The 17,140-nt window shown below is 48.6% G+C and overlaps 1 protein-coding gene across 1 annotated transcript in view; it reads left to right on the top strand.

The window, feature by feature from the left end:
- The window catches only part of LOC122369529 (fasciclin-1-like), a 117,137-nt gene that overhangs the window by 41,767 nt on the left and 58,230 nt on the right, over window positions 1-17,140 (top strand). Inside the window, exons 2-7 of the mRNA XM_043344373.1 lie at window positions 3,255-3,393; window positions 5,420-5,592; window positions 12,731-12,864; window positions 13,197-13,293; window positions 13,489-13,675; window positions 14,202-14,252. Of these exons, the coding sequence (XP_043200308.1) occupies window positions 3,255-3,393; window positions 5,420-5,592; window positions 12,731-12,864; window positions 13,197-13,293; window positions 13,489-13,675; window positions 14,202-14,252 (781 nt within the window). The remainder of the gene's footprint in view (window positions 1-3,254; window positions 3,394-5,419; window positions 5,593-12,730; window positions 12,865-13,196; window positions 13,294-13,488; window positions 13,676-14,201; window positions 14,253-17,140) is intronic.

Raw genomic sequence — 17,140 nt, 5'->3', positions numbered from 1 at the left:
TCGCCGCCCCTCCCCCCGCCCTCATCGCCGGCAGACGCTCCTGTGTGGCCCGAGCCATGCTATAGAGATGAATGAGGCTCGGCTCAGAACACACCACACTGACACAGTCAGAGGATGGAGGGTCAGAGGATGATGGAGATGGGTCGGATTGGTGCCCCTCTATCTTACTAATACTGGGAAATGGGGCCGACTGACCAATAATTCGTGAGGTTCTGTAATCCGTGACCGTGAGCCGGATGGGACTGTGGGTCACTTGCTACATAGAACATACATACCGATGTTTGATTCATTTCGATCACACAACGTATTGAACGATTTCATGTTCCTTTGCCTATACTTCCTTGTTTCGTGATATCGTATGGGTTTTCCATCGCCGCTGCTCACGCCACGCTATACTTCCAGTTTCCACGTCATGTAAAATGGCTCAGATTTTTGCCAAATCCTTGTTTCTGCTTGTTCTAGCGCATTTCGGTCACGATCTTACCCCGGTTCCTGCCTAACAGCAGTCTTGCCTTATCTACGGTACCTTATCTGATCTTACCCCGGTCCAATCTGTCTTACCTCAGGGCTAGCCTTACCCCAGCCCCGATTTTATGTCAGTCTTGTTCGTACCACGGTCGTAATCTTACCTCAGTCACATTCTCCGTTCGGTCTCCGACTGGGACCGGGGTAACTCCATTCCGGTCTTACTCCGGTCCCAGTCTTACCCTCGGTCCCCGTCTCACCCCGGTCCCGATTTTACCCCACGGTCCCGGTCCTGATCACTCCCGCCGACCGTCCATGGCTCGCTCCGGACCGGGTCGTTATAGCGCGCTCGTGGCGTCGGCGCTTTGTTCACGGGGCCATCAGTGTGCAGCGGGCGGCTTTTTACCTTTGATAATGGAACGATAGGAAACATCATGCCTTGGCGCTGCTACGTGCCCGTCGTGCCCGAGAGTGAAACCGGTACTGGTAACACGAGCTAGATCAGACCGATTAAAGTCATTAGCTATTGAATGCGCTGTTTTCGTGTTCAATTGTTCATGAGCGTAAGACAATAAGACATCAACAGAATCAGATCTGTTGAAGTGATGTTTCTCCAGTCTAAAAATACAGCTTTGCCAGTGATCTCAGCTTACGAATGTGTAAGCCCCGATGGCGGCCGACTCCGGTCAGTTTATGATGACGCCGGCCATCTTGATGACGTCTATTAGGCCCAGTGATATTCTTAACGATTACCTCTATGGTAATCGTCGCGTCTTCGCGCTCGAAGACAGTTATTTTTAACACGTATCTAATGAAGATGAACAGCGCATAGATTTGCTGAAACGCAATGTGCATATTCATCATCTGCTCCGTCTTATTAACGTTCCATTGAGTGCGGTGGACCCGCTGGCCGTTTTCCGTCGTCATCAATGTACGAACGCACATCAATCGATCATTAGCCCCACTAATCACTATTATTTCTCGAATCCGACCAGCGATAAAACGCTTTACCTCTCGATTTCACCTGGCGGGCGCGGCGCAAGATGAAGGAACATTGTATCTTGCTGCGAACGAGCTGTTGCTGAAGTTTACGGCAGTTTCGCCGGCTGGCTTACAATCATTCCGAGAAATTATGTCCCGCTCCGTGATGGCGCCTTCAGTGGGCGAGTTATGCTAATGGACGACTGAGAACCGGCGGCTGCGTCTTATCTGCGCCGCTAGTATCCCGGAGCTGTGACGTCAGCCAGCCGTTCCCCGGCATGTGTTGGACGTGACGTTACATAGAATACCCCCGATTACGAGCGGCCCAGATGGGAAGCCTCCGCGACGTGCCGTTCACCCCTTCGGTGCTTTATGCCCGCTGCGTTACTTTGATCGCCCCTCCATTTCGCCGTTCTGCGGTATTTTGCCGTACCGGCGTTCCGATGCCACCCTCTCCCTATCTATCTACCCCCACCCCATCCCACCCTCGCGGTCCCTCGCCCTGTTCTGGCACGGACGGCGGACGGCTTCATTCAGACCCGCTCGGCGGAGCCATTCAGGCGAATCGCCGAGATAACCGGCAGAAAAACGACGGCGGCGCTGGGCGGCACTGATGGACGTCGTGTCTGTCGCCTTCACCCCACCACGACGGCAGACAGGTTGGGTTGGACTGGGCTGAGCTGCAGACTGGACTGGACTGATCAGACCGGACTGCGGACTGGGCTGAGAGCTAGACTGGGAGAGACTGTCGAAATAATGCTGACTGTACTGAGTCAGGCTGAACAGAATGGCCAGTTTGGCCAGAATGGCCTCGATCAAATCACGTCTCATGCAACATGACCTGATGTTCCTTTACGGTGTGTTTCACGGCCACATTGACTGTCCTCAGCTGCTACATCAGTTTCAGCTGTCGACACCTGTCAGACGCAACAGGTCCCCAGCTCTTTGGCATGTGCCGTTTGCTCGAGTGGCAACGATCAAAAACAATACCTTCTGCCGTATCCCATCGAGGTGCAATGAGCTTTTAAGAGACAACACATCTCTAGACTTCTTTTATTCTCCGATATCAGTGTACAAGGCCTCTGTAAGGCTCCATGCTGCACGAGCTGGCTTTTATTGAGCTTTTGTCCGTCCGAAGGGTTGCGTGTATTTATTTAGATTTATCTTATATTTATCCATGACTTCACCTGTAACCGGGTTTTATCTGTACCTGTTGGTGATGAGCAAATAAACATAAACATAAACATAAACAGTTGAAATGCTGTAGTGTGTGTTCCTTGGTGTTCGGTATTCAATATTCATTATTTCGATTTCCCCTCATTAAAGACATTTTCGTCCCTATCACTTCCTTTCTGTGGTGTTTCCCCGGCTACCGGAAGTCTACACATCACTTTTGATGCATTCAGCGGACTCATTGTCAGACGGCAGAACTGAATGTGTGCTGAGAACTAATATTTATGAACCGATCCCAAATGTTTTCCCTTTCATCAAACATCCTATCCAGTATCCTCACGCACGCATAATGAACTGGTTCGCGACCAGCGCTCGTTTATAAGCTGAACTTCTGTCATGTTTATTTGCTTGATACTGTCCCACTTCGGTTGTCATCAAATAGACAATTGGAGAAGTATTAGCGCCTAAATGTAGCAATGAGGAAGGCTGGAAGGGGTAAGATAGGTACATTGTCTCAATCATGAGACATGTCTCTTCTTATCCGTTTGTCTCTGTGTGTCAAAGTGACTTTTGTGTGCTGTATTGACACGTCCATCTCCGCACTTCTCTGACCCGTGTGTCTCTGTCTCCCACAGTTCCTGGACCTGGTGAAGGGGGATGAGCTGGTCTCCGCCTACATCAGGAGAGCCGAGGGCACCGTGTTCGCTCCCACCAACGCCGCCCTGCAAAAGTACAAGGGCGAGCGCAGTGCAAATGTTCTCCTATACCACATCGGTGAGTAGAGACGATTACTTTTAGCGATTAACGTAGAATTGCGGTGTTTTAGGGAGTCAAGTGAGGAGCCGGTGATTTTATAGGGATTAAAATAGAACTGATGTTTTCAGGGAGTCGAGCGTAGAGTCGGCGGTTTGTAGCGATTAGAGTATTAAAGTCGGGGTTCTCAGCGAACTTGGAGCGCTGCAGGACCGCGGCTGGTGAGAAACTGCCGTAATTGTGGAGATACTGGAGCTTCTCATGCGGCTGTTGGTCGCTGACCACACCACCAGACTCCCACTCTGAGACGGTTTTACGGTCTCATTCCGCCGCCAGACTGCGGTACTGCAGTGATATAAGTCCACTCTGAGACGGACTGGGGCATTGCTCCGGCCCCCTGAACCGTTACTGAGGCGCGGTTAAACTCCGGACGTAGACACGGTAACCGCCGGCTCGTCCGGTAATGCCGAAGACAGAGCTACTTGGCCTGGAATAGACGGTACTGGATAGCTCGTTCCATGCAGCATAGGTATTGTACTCATAGGTCCAGCTGCGGACCCGACTGGGCGGTGCCGAGGCGGTGGTCCTTGGGTGCTGCGGGCTAGGCCTAGCGCGGGCCTGACGATATCCGGGAGTCCCACGGTGCTGCGGGCTAGGTCCAGCGACGAGCACGGCTGGCGGGCTGGGAGATATTCGGCTGATCCATGGGTGCTGTAGGCTGCAGGGTACATACTCGTAGGTCCAGTGCGGTTGGCGGTCCGGGCGATCTCCAGTGAGTCCATGGATGTTTTATATGGATGCTGCGGGCTAGGTTCAGTGCGGTTAGTGGGCTGGGAGATATCCAGTGATTCCATGAGCGCTGCAGGCTAGTTCCAGCCGTGCCTGCAGCCATGACCGCCGCGCAGGGAACATATAATATGTCGGCTCCCGCCGCGGTAACACGGGCGGCAGCACGTGATAGCCGCTGCCCCCGGCACGGCGGCGGCTCCGGCAGCGTCGCTAAGTGGCCCGGCGCACGGGAGGTTTTTGTCCTCCGGGGAGGTCGACAGAGGCTGGGGCGGCCCGACCCCACTCTCACCGGCAGCTGGTTACTGTTCACCCTGAGGTTACCAAATACACGCCCCGCTCGTCAGGCAACGGTGGGTCCTGCAAAACAGGCTGATGCGGACCGACCCTCGTGGCTCATGGAACTACAGTTTGTTGTTACAAATACGCTCCGACAAAGATGTGTCGCATTGCGACTGCATGTTTGACACGACATGTGGTTATTGATAGCTCGTGAAGGCAAAGGCCTAATGCCTTATAATTACCAGAACACGAAATGAGCTGTAAAACTTGATCCTCAGCTCACGAAGGCAATGCCACCTTGTTCCGTAAGAACACTCGAGCTGTTGCTCACCTACTGATAACATTTGGTCAAGATTACTTTAATGTGCAATTGCTTATCTGCCTAGGGCAGATACCCCATGGTCTGTAGTCGACTTTTTGTCATGTTAGAAAGGCGGAGATCTTTTCACACAGACAGTAAGGAACATAATTTTAACTTAGTGTGATCGTTGGCGCTCGCGGCGCTCCCAAATGGCGTCAAATGGCAGTGATGGATGAGGTTGTGGCAAAAACGAATGAAGCGTCTCCATGGTATCATTTAGGTAGCCAATTCATCATTTTCCTCTCTTCCTCAGCTTCACATCTTTGCTTCTCTCTCTCCCTCAGTCTCACCGCTCACGTCTTTGCTTCATATTTTTAATCGATCGCTTTACACACACATTGAATACGGACGAATATTCGTCAGAAATCACGGCATAACCCTCATGTTTTCATCAATCGTGACCAACTGAAAAGCGCTTGTTGTCAACAGTTGTTTGCTGTTTGCCCTGCACGATGAAAATGGCAGATTTGTGCGCAACTTTATGACCCCTTAGGTACTAAAGGTCTAACCTGCAACTGTTCTCAGTCACTCAATTAACTGAACTTATGCATGGTCCATTAGTAATGTCCAATATCCAATGTCCATGGACCAGCTGACCCATAACTTCTCCTTCCCCAGTGAATCTGGCCATGTCCATGGAGCAGCTGACATCGGAGCGGTCAGTGCCCACCCGACTGAAGGGCAGTCAGCCAGTGTTCGTCAGTGTCCCTCGACCCGGCCACGTGTTCATCAACAACGCGCGCATCGTTAGCAGTGACGTCAGAGCCACTGCAGAGACACAGGAGGATCAGGTGGGTGTGTTAGAGACGCGACAAGATTGAGAAGGCGGGGTGAACAGTGATGTGCTACTGAGACAGGGGAATGTATGGATATGAGGTCATGGATCAGACTGGGTGGGTGAGGGGGCCGAATCAGTCGTGTGCTATGTGTTGACTGCTGACTAAAGGTATCGTGATGTTTGTTCTGCCTTTCTGGCATGTCTCCAGTGGTTAACAGGTTTGACATCCTAGTCACTGTGTTCTAAAATAATTTCATTGTTCGTGATATCCTGCTTGAAATAGCAGACGAATGATACAACTGGATTCCCTTTCGATTAAAGAAAAAGAAACAAATCAGTACTAATTTGCTAGTTCATCCAGGATTTAGGAAACACATGGTAGGTAAAAATAAATATTAGGTCATAGGAGTGTTTCCCATTTTCCAGGTTTAAGCACATGTGGCACAAGCGCTGGTGGGTAAATTCCTACATTCTTTCTGCATTGTTGTTAAAATGCTTACAGGCGAAAGAGCGGCCCTCGAACATGTGCTACATGTGGGCTGTGAAACGGGCCTAAACGTTTAAACGCTTTGTCCATGAAATTTCCGTTTATGCAGGAAAACATATATCGTGATAAATGACATCTTTTAGCTGGGAAAATTAATTAAAGTATTGAGGAGCGCTTAGAAGAAATTATCTCACACATAAGCGTAACTTTATATCTCTTTGTGGGTGCTCAAGCACCCCCAATCCTGAGCTCAGCACCCCCTGCCTTCTTAAAGCACCCCCAGCCTCCTCAAAACATTCCCAGCTGACTCAAGGCCCTCAATAATCAGAATGTCCATCTCCTAGTACTGTAATGAGCCCAGTGAATCATGCAAATACTATGCTTACTCAATTCAATTCAGTGACTAAGAGAATATACATTGAATAAATCACCACAAATTAAGATGCATGATATTTGTGTTAACATTACATCTGATATTATCAGGGGCCCGGGAACGATTTTCAAGTTGGGGGGGGGGGGGCGAGCCTAAAATACCTGACATGATGCATATAAAACAGTGGCATAGCTAGGGGTGTAAGGGGACACGTTTCCCCTCCCCCCATCGCACACTGGTCGGAAACGCTCCAGCGAGAGGCCAGCGGCCTTTCTGCAAAAGTTTTTTGCTTGTTATTCCACAACTAGTGAAGCAAACTTCATGAAACTTTGCATACTTTCTCTGTCATATGTAAGCTATCATTTGGATGTCAAGCACTAAATATATGACGTGAATCTGTTAAGTTCTGACGTCATAATTGAGTATAATACAGGATCTAGCACCACTTTAAGTCAACAAGGGAAATTGGGAGCTGCTATTCGGGCACCGGGAATGGTTTCATACACTCCTTGCAAGGTCCAGTGCTTGACTTTAGCATTGTTGACTTTGCGTGACGTCATTTATGACGTCACTAAGGCCATGTAAGTTTTTCGTCAATAACTCCTGATCAGATGGAGCTAGGGAGTCGGGAAAGCCACCACTGGACTCAGGAAGACCTGCCGAATCGAATGATATGCGATATGACCTCCTTCAACCATTTTCGTGACCTGAGGGGCTCCGACCTGACCTTGACCCGAGGTTAACACCTTAACCTTCGCCGGCACAGGGGGTTGATGCAACCCCCCTAAGGTTTTTCGCGAATAACTCGCGTAAAAAGCGGCCGATCGCGACGAAACTTTCAGTACCCTCGCATTGATCAATTTTACACCCACCCTGAAAATTTCATGACCCTGACCCCAATGACCTTTGACCTGTGACCTCTTTTCCGTGACCATGTTTGGCCGAAATCGCGATTCAGCGTATGTCGGATCGCATTAGCCGCGCGTTTGCAAGCTTTTTGTGGTTTCAAACGTTCAAACATGTTATTTGATGTTGCTCCCATACATTAGGATGGGTGTCAAGGTCACCTGAAGGTCACGTCAGGTCATTGACCTTTGGTGACCTCGGGTGACCTCGATTCACTTTTTCGAGTTTTACATGTTTCTAGACTAGTTTTTGGAGCTGAATTCTAATTTAGCAACCATTTGAACATTTACGAAGTAGTTTTGGCGCTTTCGTAACATGTTACGAAGCTGTCTGCAGAGGCGGTTGACACGTATTACGAATACCCGTCACAACCCCTACCGATTGACCTGACCTGACCTGACCCGACCTGGTCTAAATGCTTAAAGACATCATCTCTGATCAAAACTAATACGATAATCGTGATCAGCACCCCGGAAAACCACATAGCAGCCACAATTTACGACTTTCTAACAGGTCCCGATTTCCCCGGTTTTCGGGTCATTGACCTGACCTGGAAGGTCACCAGATGACCTAGGACCTTAAAATTGGGTATCATCGGCTTCCTCTCGTGACGGGCAGCACGCTCGTTTTTTTCCGCGAGGCTCTAGCTCAATCAGGGGACAAACGCGAGGGGGGGTCGTACCAACCCCCCCCCCCTTGTGCCGTCGAAGGACGCAAAATGGCCTGTGCCGGCGAGGGTTAAGTTGACTTCACCCGAACACCAAGTATAGCATTCAACGCGCCTGAGCTAGACAAACACGATTATGCCAAAATCGCGGCAGTGCGACCATTTTTGGCAAAGTAATTAGCCTAAAACCGAGCCCGTGCCTTGTGGCACTTACCTGACCTAAGAGGTCACTGGCTGACCTAAGACCTTAAAATCGGGTACTACCTAATTTTTGCGTCTTATAACGGCACACAAGCTTGTTTTTTTCCGCGAGGCTCTAGCTCAATTAGAGGCGAAACGGCGAGGGAGTTGTACCAACCCTCCCCGGTCAATGTAGAAAACCAATCGGTCCGGCCAGGGTTAAATACCGGAATTGTGATCTAATGTAAAAAGACGGCCCAAGGTAACCCGACGTCAGTGACAGGTGTCCTATATTTGCAGCGTCTTATGTTCACGAAGGTTTCAATTTCCACTTTCTTCAGCCGAGTGATGGCTGTCAATAGCAAGGCTCTCTAAATGCAAGCCGTAATCGCCACGCAATATGTGGAAGGCTTTTGATGTCAATGCATACATAAATGCATACATAAAACGCGCTTTTCACAAAATTCATAAACTCAAGCGCATCTGTTTTTAATGACCAGTCAACTACGCATGGATGCGTGCAGGCCACACAGGTCAGCGTAAGCCGGGCGTGGCGGCCGAGCCGAAACTGGGGCGGGGCGGGCGGTAGTTGGGTAGGAAGAGCGGCTCCTGCAAATTTTGCGCAAATATGCGCAGTTAGCTTTTATGTTGCCCTGGTGTAAATTTAAATCCTACTTCATCTCACAAAAAATCAGAGTGGAACTAGATGGGACTACCTGTTGTTTCCTTACCTAAACTTTGCAGTTATATTCCAGAATCACTGTAGGAGAGCCTTCATAAAAAAGCTATAGTACATCTTAGTTAGGGAAAAAGTATACCAAAAATTTTGCACTGACCAGTCGGCAACTTCATAACGAACATTTTGATGCATAATATGTGGGATTTCAATTTGGTGTCTATCAGCAATAAGACTCTGAATATCCGGCTCAAGAAACCTCTTGCTCCGCGTCAGTTTCCGAGTTCTGGGATACCCCATCTTCGGGGGCTGATTACAGCTATTTTTGGTCACCCGGATTAGTTTTTTTGGCCTAAGTATAATAATTTGATCAATTTCAAATCGATCTATATAAAAAATAATCCGAAACTCCGGAATCGCCCTTGGCCTCTCGTGAGGGCGTTTCCGACCAGTGTGCATCGGGTTCAAAGGGACCCTTGGGTCCGAGAGGCCCTGCGGCGCCATTTGAGCGCTGAGGGTTAACGATGGCCATATTTCTACTCAGAAGGGCCCCGTGGGGCTCTTTAGAGCACCTCATGGGCCCTAAATAGCCACACTAAGGTCTCCATAAGGGCCCCACGCCGACTTCTGAGGGCCTCTTGCGGCTTTTAAGGACACCTCGGTGGTTTCCAAAGGCCCGTTAAGCCTGAAACAGACTCTTTCCGCAGTCAGGAAATCGCATGCGAGAGCCTATTCAAATACATGGAAGCACGCTCGCATCAATCGCACGCACCTCCCGCGAGCGATTGATGCGAGAGGAATTACAACGTTTTTGAATAGGCTCTCGCATGCGATTTCCTGAACGCGGAAAGAGTCTGCTTCAGCCTTTACTGGCTTCTGAGAGGTCTTACCGGCCAATGAGGGAAAGTTCTAGGGGCATTTCCCACCTGTGATGGTCCCACACTTATTTTTCTGAGGGCCTCATAACGGCAACTATGGGGCCCTCGTCGGTGCCTATGAGGGCCCACAGTCACACCGGTGTCTCTGAGGGTTTCACACCCCCAACTCCGAGTGCCTACACCAGTGCCTATTAAAGCCCTATATCGGCGGCTCTGAGGACCCACCCAACACCTGCGCATCTAAAGGCCACCCACTGATGACTTGAGGGCCCCACAACGGTGACCCTGAGGGCCCCATCGGCGTCTGACAGTACCATGCCGGTCTCTTAGGACCCCGCAGGACTTCTTCTGCCGGCCTAATAAGGACCCCTTGCCGGTCACTGAGACCCCCTGCCGGCTTGTAGAGAGTTCGCGTCAGCAGCTCTAAAGGCCCCACACCCGTCTGTAACGGCTCTACACCAGCGTCTATGAGGGCCCGGAGCAACGCCTGTAAGGACCCTCATCGGCGCCTCTGAGAGAATCACACTAGCACCTCTGATCGCCCACACCGGCACCTGCATGGCGGCCCCACACCGGTGCCTCCCTTACCGGCGGCTCTGAGGGCCCTACGCCGGTGATTCTGAGGGTGCCACCGATAACTGAAGGCACCACACAAGCCCTTAGTGTAGCTGAGCTTTAATCCCATACCGGCCCTCCGAGGGCGCCACGTCAGTGCACTCATTGCCCCACACCCCTCCCTCACACCCGGAGCGGGTAAACTGTGTTATACCTATATCAACGATTTTACCACCGTTGTACGTTATGTATTTCTCAAAGTTGACTCAAAATGGTCCAGTACAAAATCTGGCCTGCCAAACTTATGGCCAAGGTCAGGCCCAAACACGTTTTGGGCAATTAGTCTCAGTCCATGACTCCATTCTTCGGCAACTACGGTGCAAGGCCGATACTGTAGAAACTTGCAATTTGTACCCTTGACCTGACCTTGACCTTGACCTCAAACTTTAAATTAAGTGCATGTTTTTAGTTATTCGTGATGAGATCTTTCGATTGGCGTTTGAATTTTCCAAATCGGACCAATAGTTCGGGAGATAACAGGGGGGTAAAATTTATCCCCCCAGCCCCGCGCGTTCGGCTGGAGAGTGGAGACCCCAGCCCCGCGCGGGTTAATGCATTGGGTGAGCCAAAATTGTTTTACAGTGGCGCTATGAAAACAAGCTCTCGAACCGATTTAACATCATTTCTTGCATGATGCCTGATGGCTACAGTAAAAAAAAACAGCTAAAAAAACTACAAAAACTATGGAATGCCTTTCTGAAAGCTATTGAGCACCCCCAATGATTTTTGGAAAACTACACCCATGATCTCACATTTGCCTATATATGTAGATTGTAGGTACCACGCCACTTTAAAAACTCATGGACATTGCATGCAAAATTGAGGAACAAATATTACTATGCCGATAAAAAACCAGGCATAAAGCTTTACAAACGATCGGCCTTGTAAATACAATAACACTTCCCTTCCAGATGATCGCTACGTTTACAATGCACAATGCAGATCCACGAAGACGCCGGCCATAAAAGTCGGCACTGGTTGAGCAGCACAAACACACTTTTCCTACAAACATCTGAAAGGAGACACACGAGTTCACTGCCGTTAACAATCCATCATTCAACGCGAACCCATGAACGTAAATCTGACACAATCCACCACTCAGCATACCGAACTATACAAACATTTCGCCGACGTTCCCAAGCGTGTGGAGATTACAAAAGGTGTGCGTTGATTGAATTGTGAATTGTGAACGGACACAAGGTAGGTATCATACCGCAAAGATTGGATATGGAATGGATTGGATATCAATGAGCAGCTATGTGCTATATGAATGAGTTTACGACTGACTAGGGTTAACGAAATTGACCTTAACTTAAAAACAAGCATTAAAACATCACTTTAGGAATTGCAAAATTACTCGCTTTGTTGATTATCAATGTCTTTTTGGAAATCAAAATTGTTTGAACAAAATTCCTAAATTGCTGTTTCATATAGATATTTCGCCCACAATTCGTCCGTTGATTTCCGCTATTCTCGCTGAATTTATTAGCTCGTCAGGGAGCCGCCCACACGACCTTCGATGTGCCGAGAACGCTTAATCGGTCTGTTCCTTGTGGACACTGACCGTTACTCCTTGGACGGTTCACCCGAGCGAATGATGCGCTAAAGGTCGGTTATTTAGTTCCACGTGAATGGACTAATAACCCTGTCTGGACGAGCTGGGTCTTAAGCGGTGCCGATGTACAGTGCACTCCCCTTTGTTTTTGTTATCTGCGCTGCCTGAGCTGCTTTCGGATGGCATTTCGTTCGTGTTAGTGATGCTTTGTATTGATTTGGTATCAAGATCCTAATGCACATCGGTGATTTATTTACGAAGCGTAATCATAGCATCAACTTAGACCTCTAGGAGCTTGAAGACTGGCTCGTGACCCAACTAGCGTAATAAATGGCCTGTAGGAGTAGACCACAAGGAAGCGATCACCAGCAGCCTTAAAATCACGCTCACAACAGAACCATTAAAGGGCCAGTGAAGGTATGATCAGCGTGACTGCGCCTTCGGCAATGTTGCAACATGCTGTGGAACATTTCCAACAAACACCGTATTTCACTCTAATCGAGGCTGGTGTAATTATGGAGGAGCGCCCGTTGGAGTGTGCCGTGTATGTGATTCATCATTGTTGTAACAGGGTCAATGTGTCCAGCTCGTGACCTACCCTGGTCACAGCCCTCCCTCCCTCCCGGCTTTTCACATTTGAAGATGTTGGAGATGTTGATAGCGATGTTCATACTTATGATGATGACGATGGTGACTGCTTGTGAATTCACCTGCGATCTTAGCGGTGACGTTGAAGGTGACGACGGTGACCGTGACGCTGAAGAGGGTGACGTTGATGATGCTGCTAAAGCTGATGGTGGCGTTACTTTTACAGGTGATGCACATCATTGACGAGGTTCTGGAGCCGACCATCCCAGCCGAGGCCAGTCAGTCGATGCACTTCAACCCGAACGCTCTGGAGCTGCTGGCCAACTCCAACAAGTTCAGCCTCGGCAACGCCTCGATCGGGTAAGGACCTAAGGCACCAGCGACTGAATGGTGGACTGTGGAGTGGGCCGGCAGTGTGTGGTGCAGTCTCGTGGAGGCTCTGTGGATGTAATAATAAATTTGAATTCATTGCTAGAGTTGTCTGTTTTTTTTCGTCATTTGTGTGACCCATATCAATTAATTAAGGCCAATTGCTTGTGTAAATTCATTTCAATTGCTGAAAATGAATGCTGGTCATTGCCTTTAACATTTTAAGCTTCAATAGTAAACTGAATGTGGAAGTGATTGATCGACATTTAACTCGTTTTTGCCCTGTGCGTAGCATTTTTACCTTTCTTATCCTCTACCGACAGGAAATTCTACCAGGCGGTCCAGTCAAATGAGAAGCTCGGCGTATTTAGTTCCGGATCCTTCAACACTTACTTCATCCCAGTCGACGAAAAGTTCGATGTAAGTGTGCAATAATTTACTTGCCTCTAAATATTTGCAAATCTTGTCAACTTGGGATGTGTCAATAAGGTTTTCTATATATTTATTTGTTTAATTGCAATACCATGCTCAATTTATATTTACCGCGCTAATTGCCATGATGCGCCCGTAGCTCGTCTAACGTTTCTCTAACACTTGACCACGTGGCATTCCCAGGCGGTCCATGACCGTTTCACCGGCGAGGTGGTGGACGGTCACGTGATCCCAAACCACGCCCTCTTCACGCGAACGATGGGTGACGAGAGTTTCCGCACGCTGGCCTTCAACGACATGCTGAAGGCGACCATCAAGCTGCGCGCCGAGCGTCTCCCAGAAGCCAGCGACTCCGCTCCTGCATCCGCTGGTGAGTGAATGCTGAGGGTTTCTACCTACCTGTTCCTCTCTCGTCTCATCTGTCTCCCCCCCCCTCTCTCTCTCTCTCTCTCTCTCCCTCTCTCTCTCTCTCTCTCTCTCTCTCTCTCTCTCTCTCTCTCTCTCGTCATGTGTCCCACGAGATCGTTCATGGCCTTCGAAGGGCTGGGAAAACGGAAACTGTTGCATCTTTGGGCGCGCTGGGGGCGGTCAGAAACGACACGGGACCACGAGGGGCGTTCTCGACGCTTTGTTCGTCGACGTTTGAGGCGCTCGAGGGCTGTTGTCGTGGCATGAATGGGTATTGTGGATCGCGGCGCCTGCCTTGACAGAGGGGCAGGGACATGTCGGTGTGGGAAGGACGGAGCGAGGGCGCTCGAGACTATGCTGTGACGCATAGTAACTGGCCCTGTGTGTCTGTGTGTGTGCCTGTGTGTTTGTGCGTCTCCGTGGGAATTTATGGCGTGTTTGAGCGCGCGGTTTGGGCTCTGACTCCGGTTTGTTTGTTTGGCCGGCAGATGTAGCGAGCCCGGCGGCTCCAGAGAACCTACAACAGCCAAAGCGTTTCTGTAAGTACTGGAAAGGGATGTGAGTCAACATGCCTTATGCACTGCTTGGTTTGTTGCTGTTAGTTTCTAGCCGTATCAATTTCAGCAACAAAAAAGCGAGCTACATGTTACATCGAGAAAATGTGTTGCGTTATGTTTCAAAAGGATGCCCGGAACAATTAACACATGTCGTTTATTTTTAAAGGTAATCACAAGCTTATTTCGGTACCAATTTATCGAATGTATAATACAACCTGTTCTGATGGCCGGTCGATAATAAGTCATTAATAATCAGATAACATTTCAGTAATGACAGCTATTTACGACCCTGGAGCATCGTTACCGTCTTATGGCGGCGGCGAAATTGACTGGCTTTGTGCGCGGCTTTGAAGTCATGGAAGTGTCGTGTCGAATTACATTGCTCTCCTTGGTAATAAAGTCCCGCGCACTGCGACTGGTGCCAGTAATTGTTCCGGGGGATGGTCCCTGACCTGGCAGTATAGAGTCCGCGACCTGTTAATGACGGTGTCTTCCATAAATAACTAGTTATCGTGTCGTAGCTTATATGTTGTGGTAAATTAAGCCCCATGCAAACATCTGCAAACAAAAAGTAGCACCACTGCTACTTGCATACATCAAGGGAAAAAGTTAAACCCATAGTTGGCTGTTCGATAGTTAAATGGTTATCAAGGTGTACTGTGCAGTGTGTATTGCCGTAAGTAAATACCTAGTTTTGAATGGGTCAAAATACGATATTATCTTTACCTTTCACCTTTCGTCCCTCCCCTCCTTTTTCTTCTCCCGCTCCCTCTCCCCTGTATAGGTCTCTCTCTCTCTCTCTCTCTCTCTCTCTCTCTCTCTCTCTCTCTCTCTCTCTCTCTCTCTCTCTCTCTCACACACACACTCTCACTCTCACTCTCTCTCTCTCTCTCTCTCTCTCTCTCTCTCTCTCTCTCTCTCTCTCTCTCTCTCTCTCTCTCTCTCTCTCTCTCTCTCTCTCTCCCGCTCTCGCTCTCGCTCTCGCTCTCGCTCATACCATGTAACCATGCGAGGTTCAATCTGGCAGTCACTATACGTGCTGCTATGCGGCCTTGATGAAGCTGTAGAAGAGCGAAGCCCCACCAGGCCGTACCTACCTGTACAATTGGCTTTGCGAGTGCTCATTGCGGTGTCCGAGAAGGGCAAGAAATTGGGAATCACAAGTGGGAATCACAGCAGACACTGTTAGCGCCATATGGTACGAACTGGTGTAGGTGAGTCACGTAAATTAAAAACTAGAGGTGGCAAAATGTGGACCCGGGGACCCGGTCTATGGACCCGGTCTGGACCCGGATGGGTCCAGACCGGGTCCCCCAAAATATTTGGCCGGGTCCAACCGGGTCCTTCCATGGACCTGTACTAGTTACATGGTAAATATAAATTGGTAATTGTAATTGGTAAAAATATTGAGCTTTTACAAACATCTTTGATTAACTTTTAGTAATTCCAGTTCCAGTTTGGATGTTCCAGCAGTTAGGGCAAGTTATCTGGTAACATACTGGTCAGTGGTCAGTCTTGCTTCATTTCCCTTTTTTCCACAAAGTGCTAACAAGACACAATTCAACAAATATTTCACATGAACAAGCCACAAGACCCAACAATACCTACTGGGAGCTGTGGCTGGAAATCTAATATTGATAACACAGGTAGGCATTGGTGTTTGGTAATTGGTAAGTATGATTGGAAGGAATCCATTAGCAGTGGACCAAAATGAAATTTAAGCAAGATGATAAATATGATGACAAACTCATACCTCAGAGATCTGGCTGATTTTGTCAATTTATGATACACAAAGTTTGAGATGAGTTCTTAGTTCATACTTCTTACCTGCCTTTTCAAATATTGAATGGGCATACCAAAATCAACATGCCAACCAGAAATCAATGTTCAAAGTTCAAACTTTAATTAAGTTCATTAAATAATACACTTAGCTTCGTAGTTAGTCAGGGGCGCGGGAAGTACTTTCCGACTGGGGGGGCACACCATAATAGAGATCAACCTAGGGTACCCCCAAATCTAGTTTTCTCACCGGTTTTAGGCCACTTATTTTTCACCCCTCGGCTTTTTCAACAAAAAAAGAAAACATTTGCAAAAAAAGTGTGGTATTCCGTCTCAAAGCTGTGGGGGCACCGCCCCCACGGCCCCAGAGTTGGGGGGGCAAGCTGCCCCCACTGCCCCCCCGGCTCCCGCGCCTATGTAGTTAGTTATATCACAACCAGATCACCACAAAACTAACCATGCGGCAAGGCTATACAATCATATTAACCCATGCGGTGTGTTGTTAATTGTTACGAAAACGGCGCATTCGTGACAGATGTGACACTTTACGCACGCTAAACTACTGCATGAAGTTTTCAGTTTTGGAGCGCGTTCGGTAAGAAGACAAACTCTCCACACCAGCACATACTCAACGCCCGAAGCAATATAGATATAAAAACTACGCCCAAAACCAGCATTTAACGTCAGGCTAGGCTCATGAGTCAGCCCAGGACCCGTGGTCTTAACTTTTCCCCCAATCTCGGTACACTACATAGCCCTACTATGAAGCTAAGAGCGAAATGTAGTTTTCCATCTTACGAGTGTTTTCCTCTTGTCCACCTCCACACACTGTAAGACAAAACCTTTCAGCACGTGAGATCTTTATTTCTTTGGGTACGTTTGTATGATGCATGCATCACAAATGACACAGCCTCTCTCTATGTATCTAAACTACTTTCCATGCTCCAACATTGCAGATAACCATTCACTTCTCCAGTCACCCTCACCACTCACTACACGTCCACGACAGAACGAAGGGTAAAATAAAGGTAAAACAAACGTTAAATGTGATTCGTGAACGATAATAAATTAACAAAAAGCACTTCAACCCT

Source organism: Amphibalanus amphitrite, unplaced genomic scaffold (assembly GCF_019059575.1).
Source record: "Amphibalanus amphitrite isolate SeventyFive unplaced genomic scaffold, NRLGWU_Aamphi_draft 000003F_arrow, whole genome shotgun sequence".
Classification (NCBI taxonomy): Eukaryota; Metazoa; Arthropoda; class Thecostraca; order Balanomorpha; family Balanidae; genus Amphibalanus; species Amphibalanus amphitrite.
The sequence above is the reverse complement of the archived record's forward strand: the minus strand, read 5'-3'. Positions and strand labels throughout refer to the sequence as shown.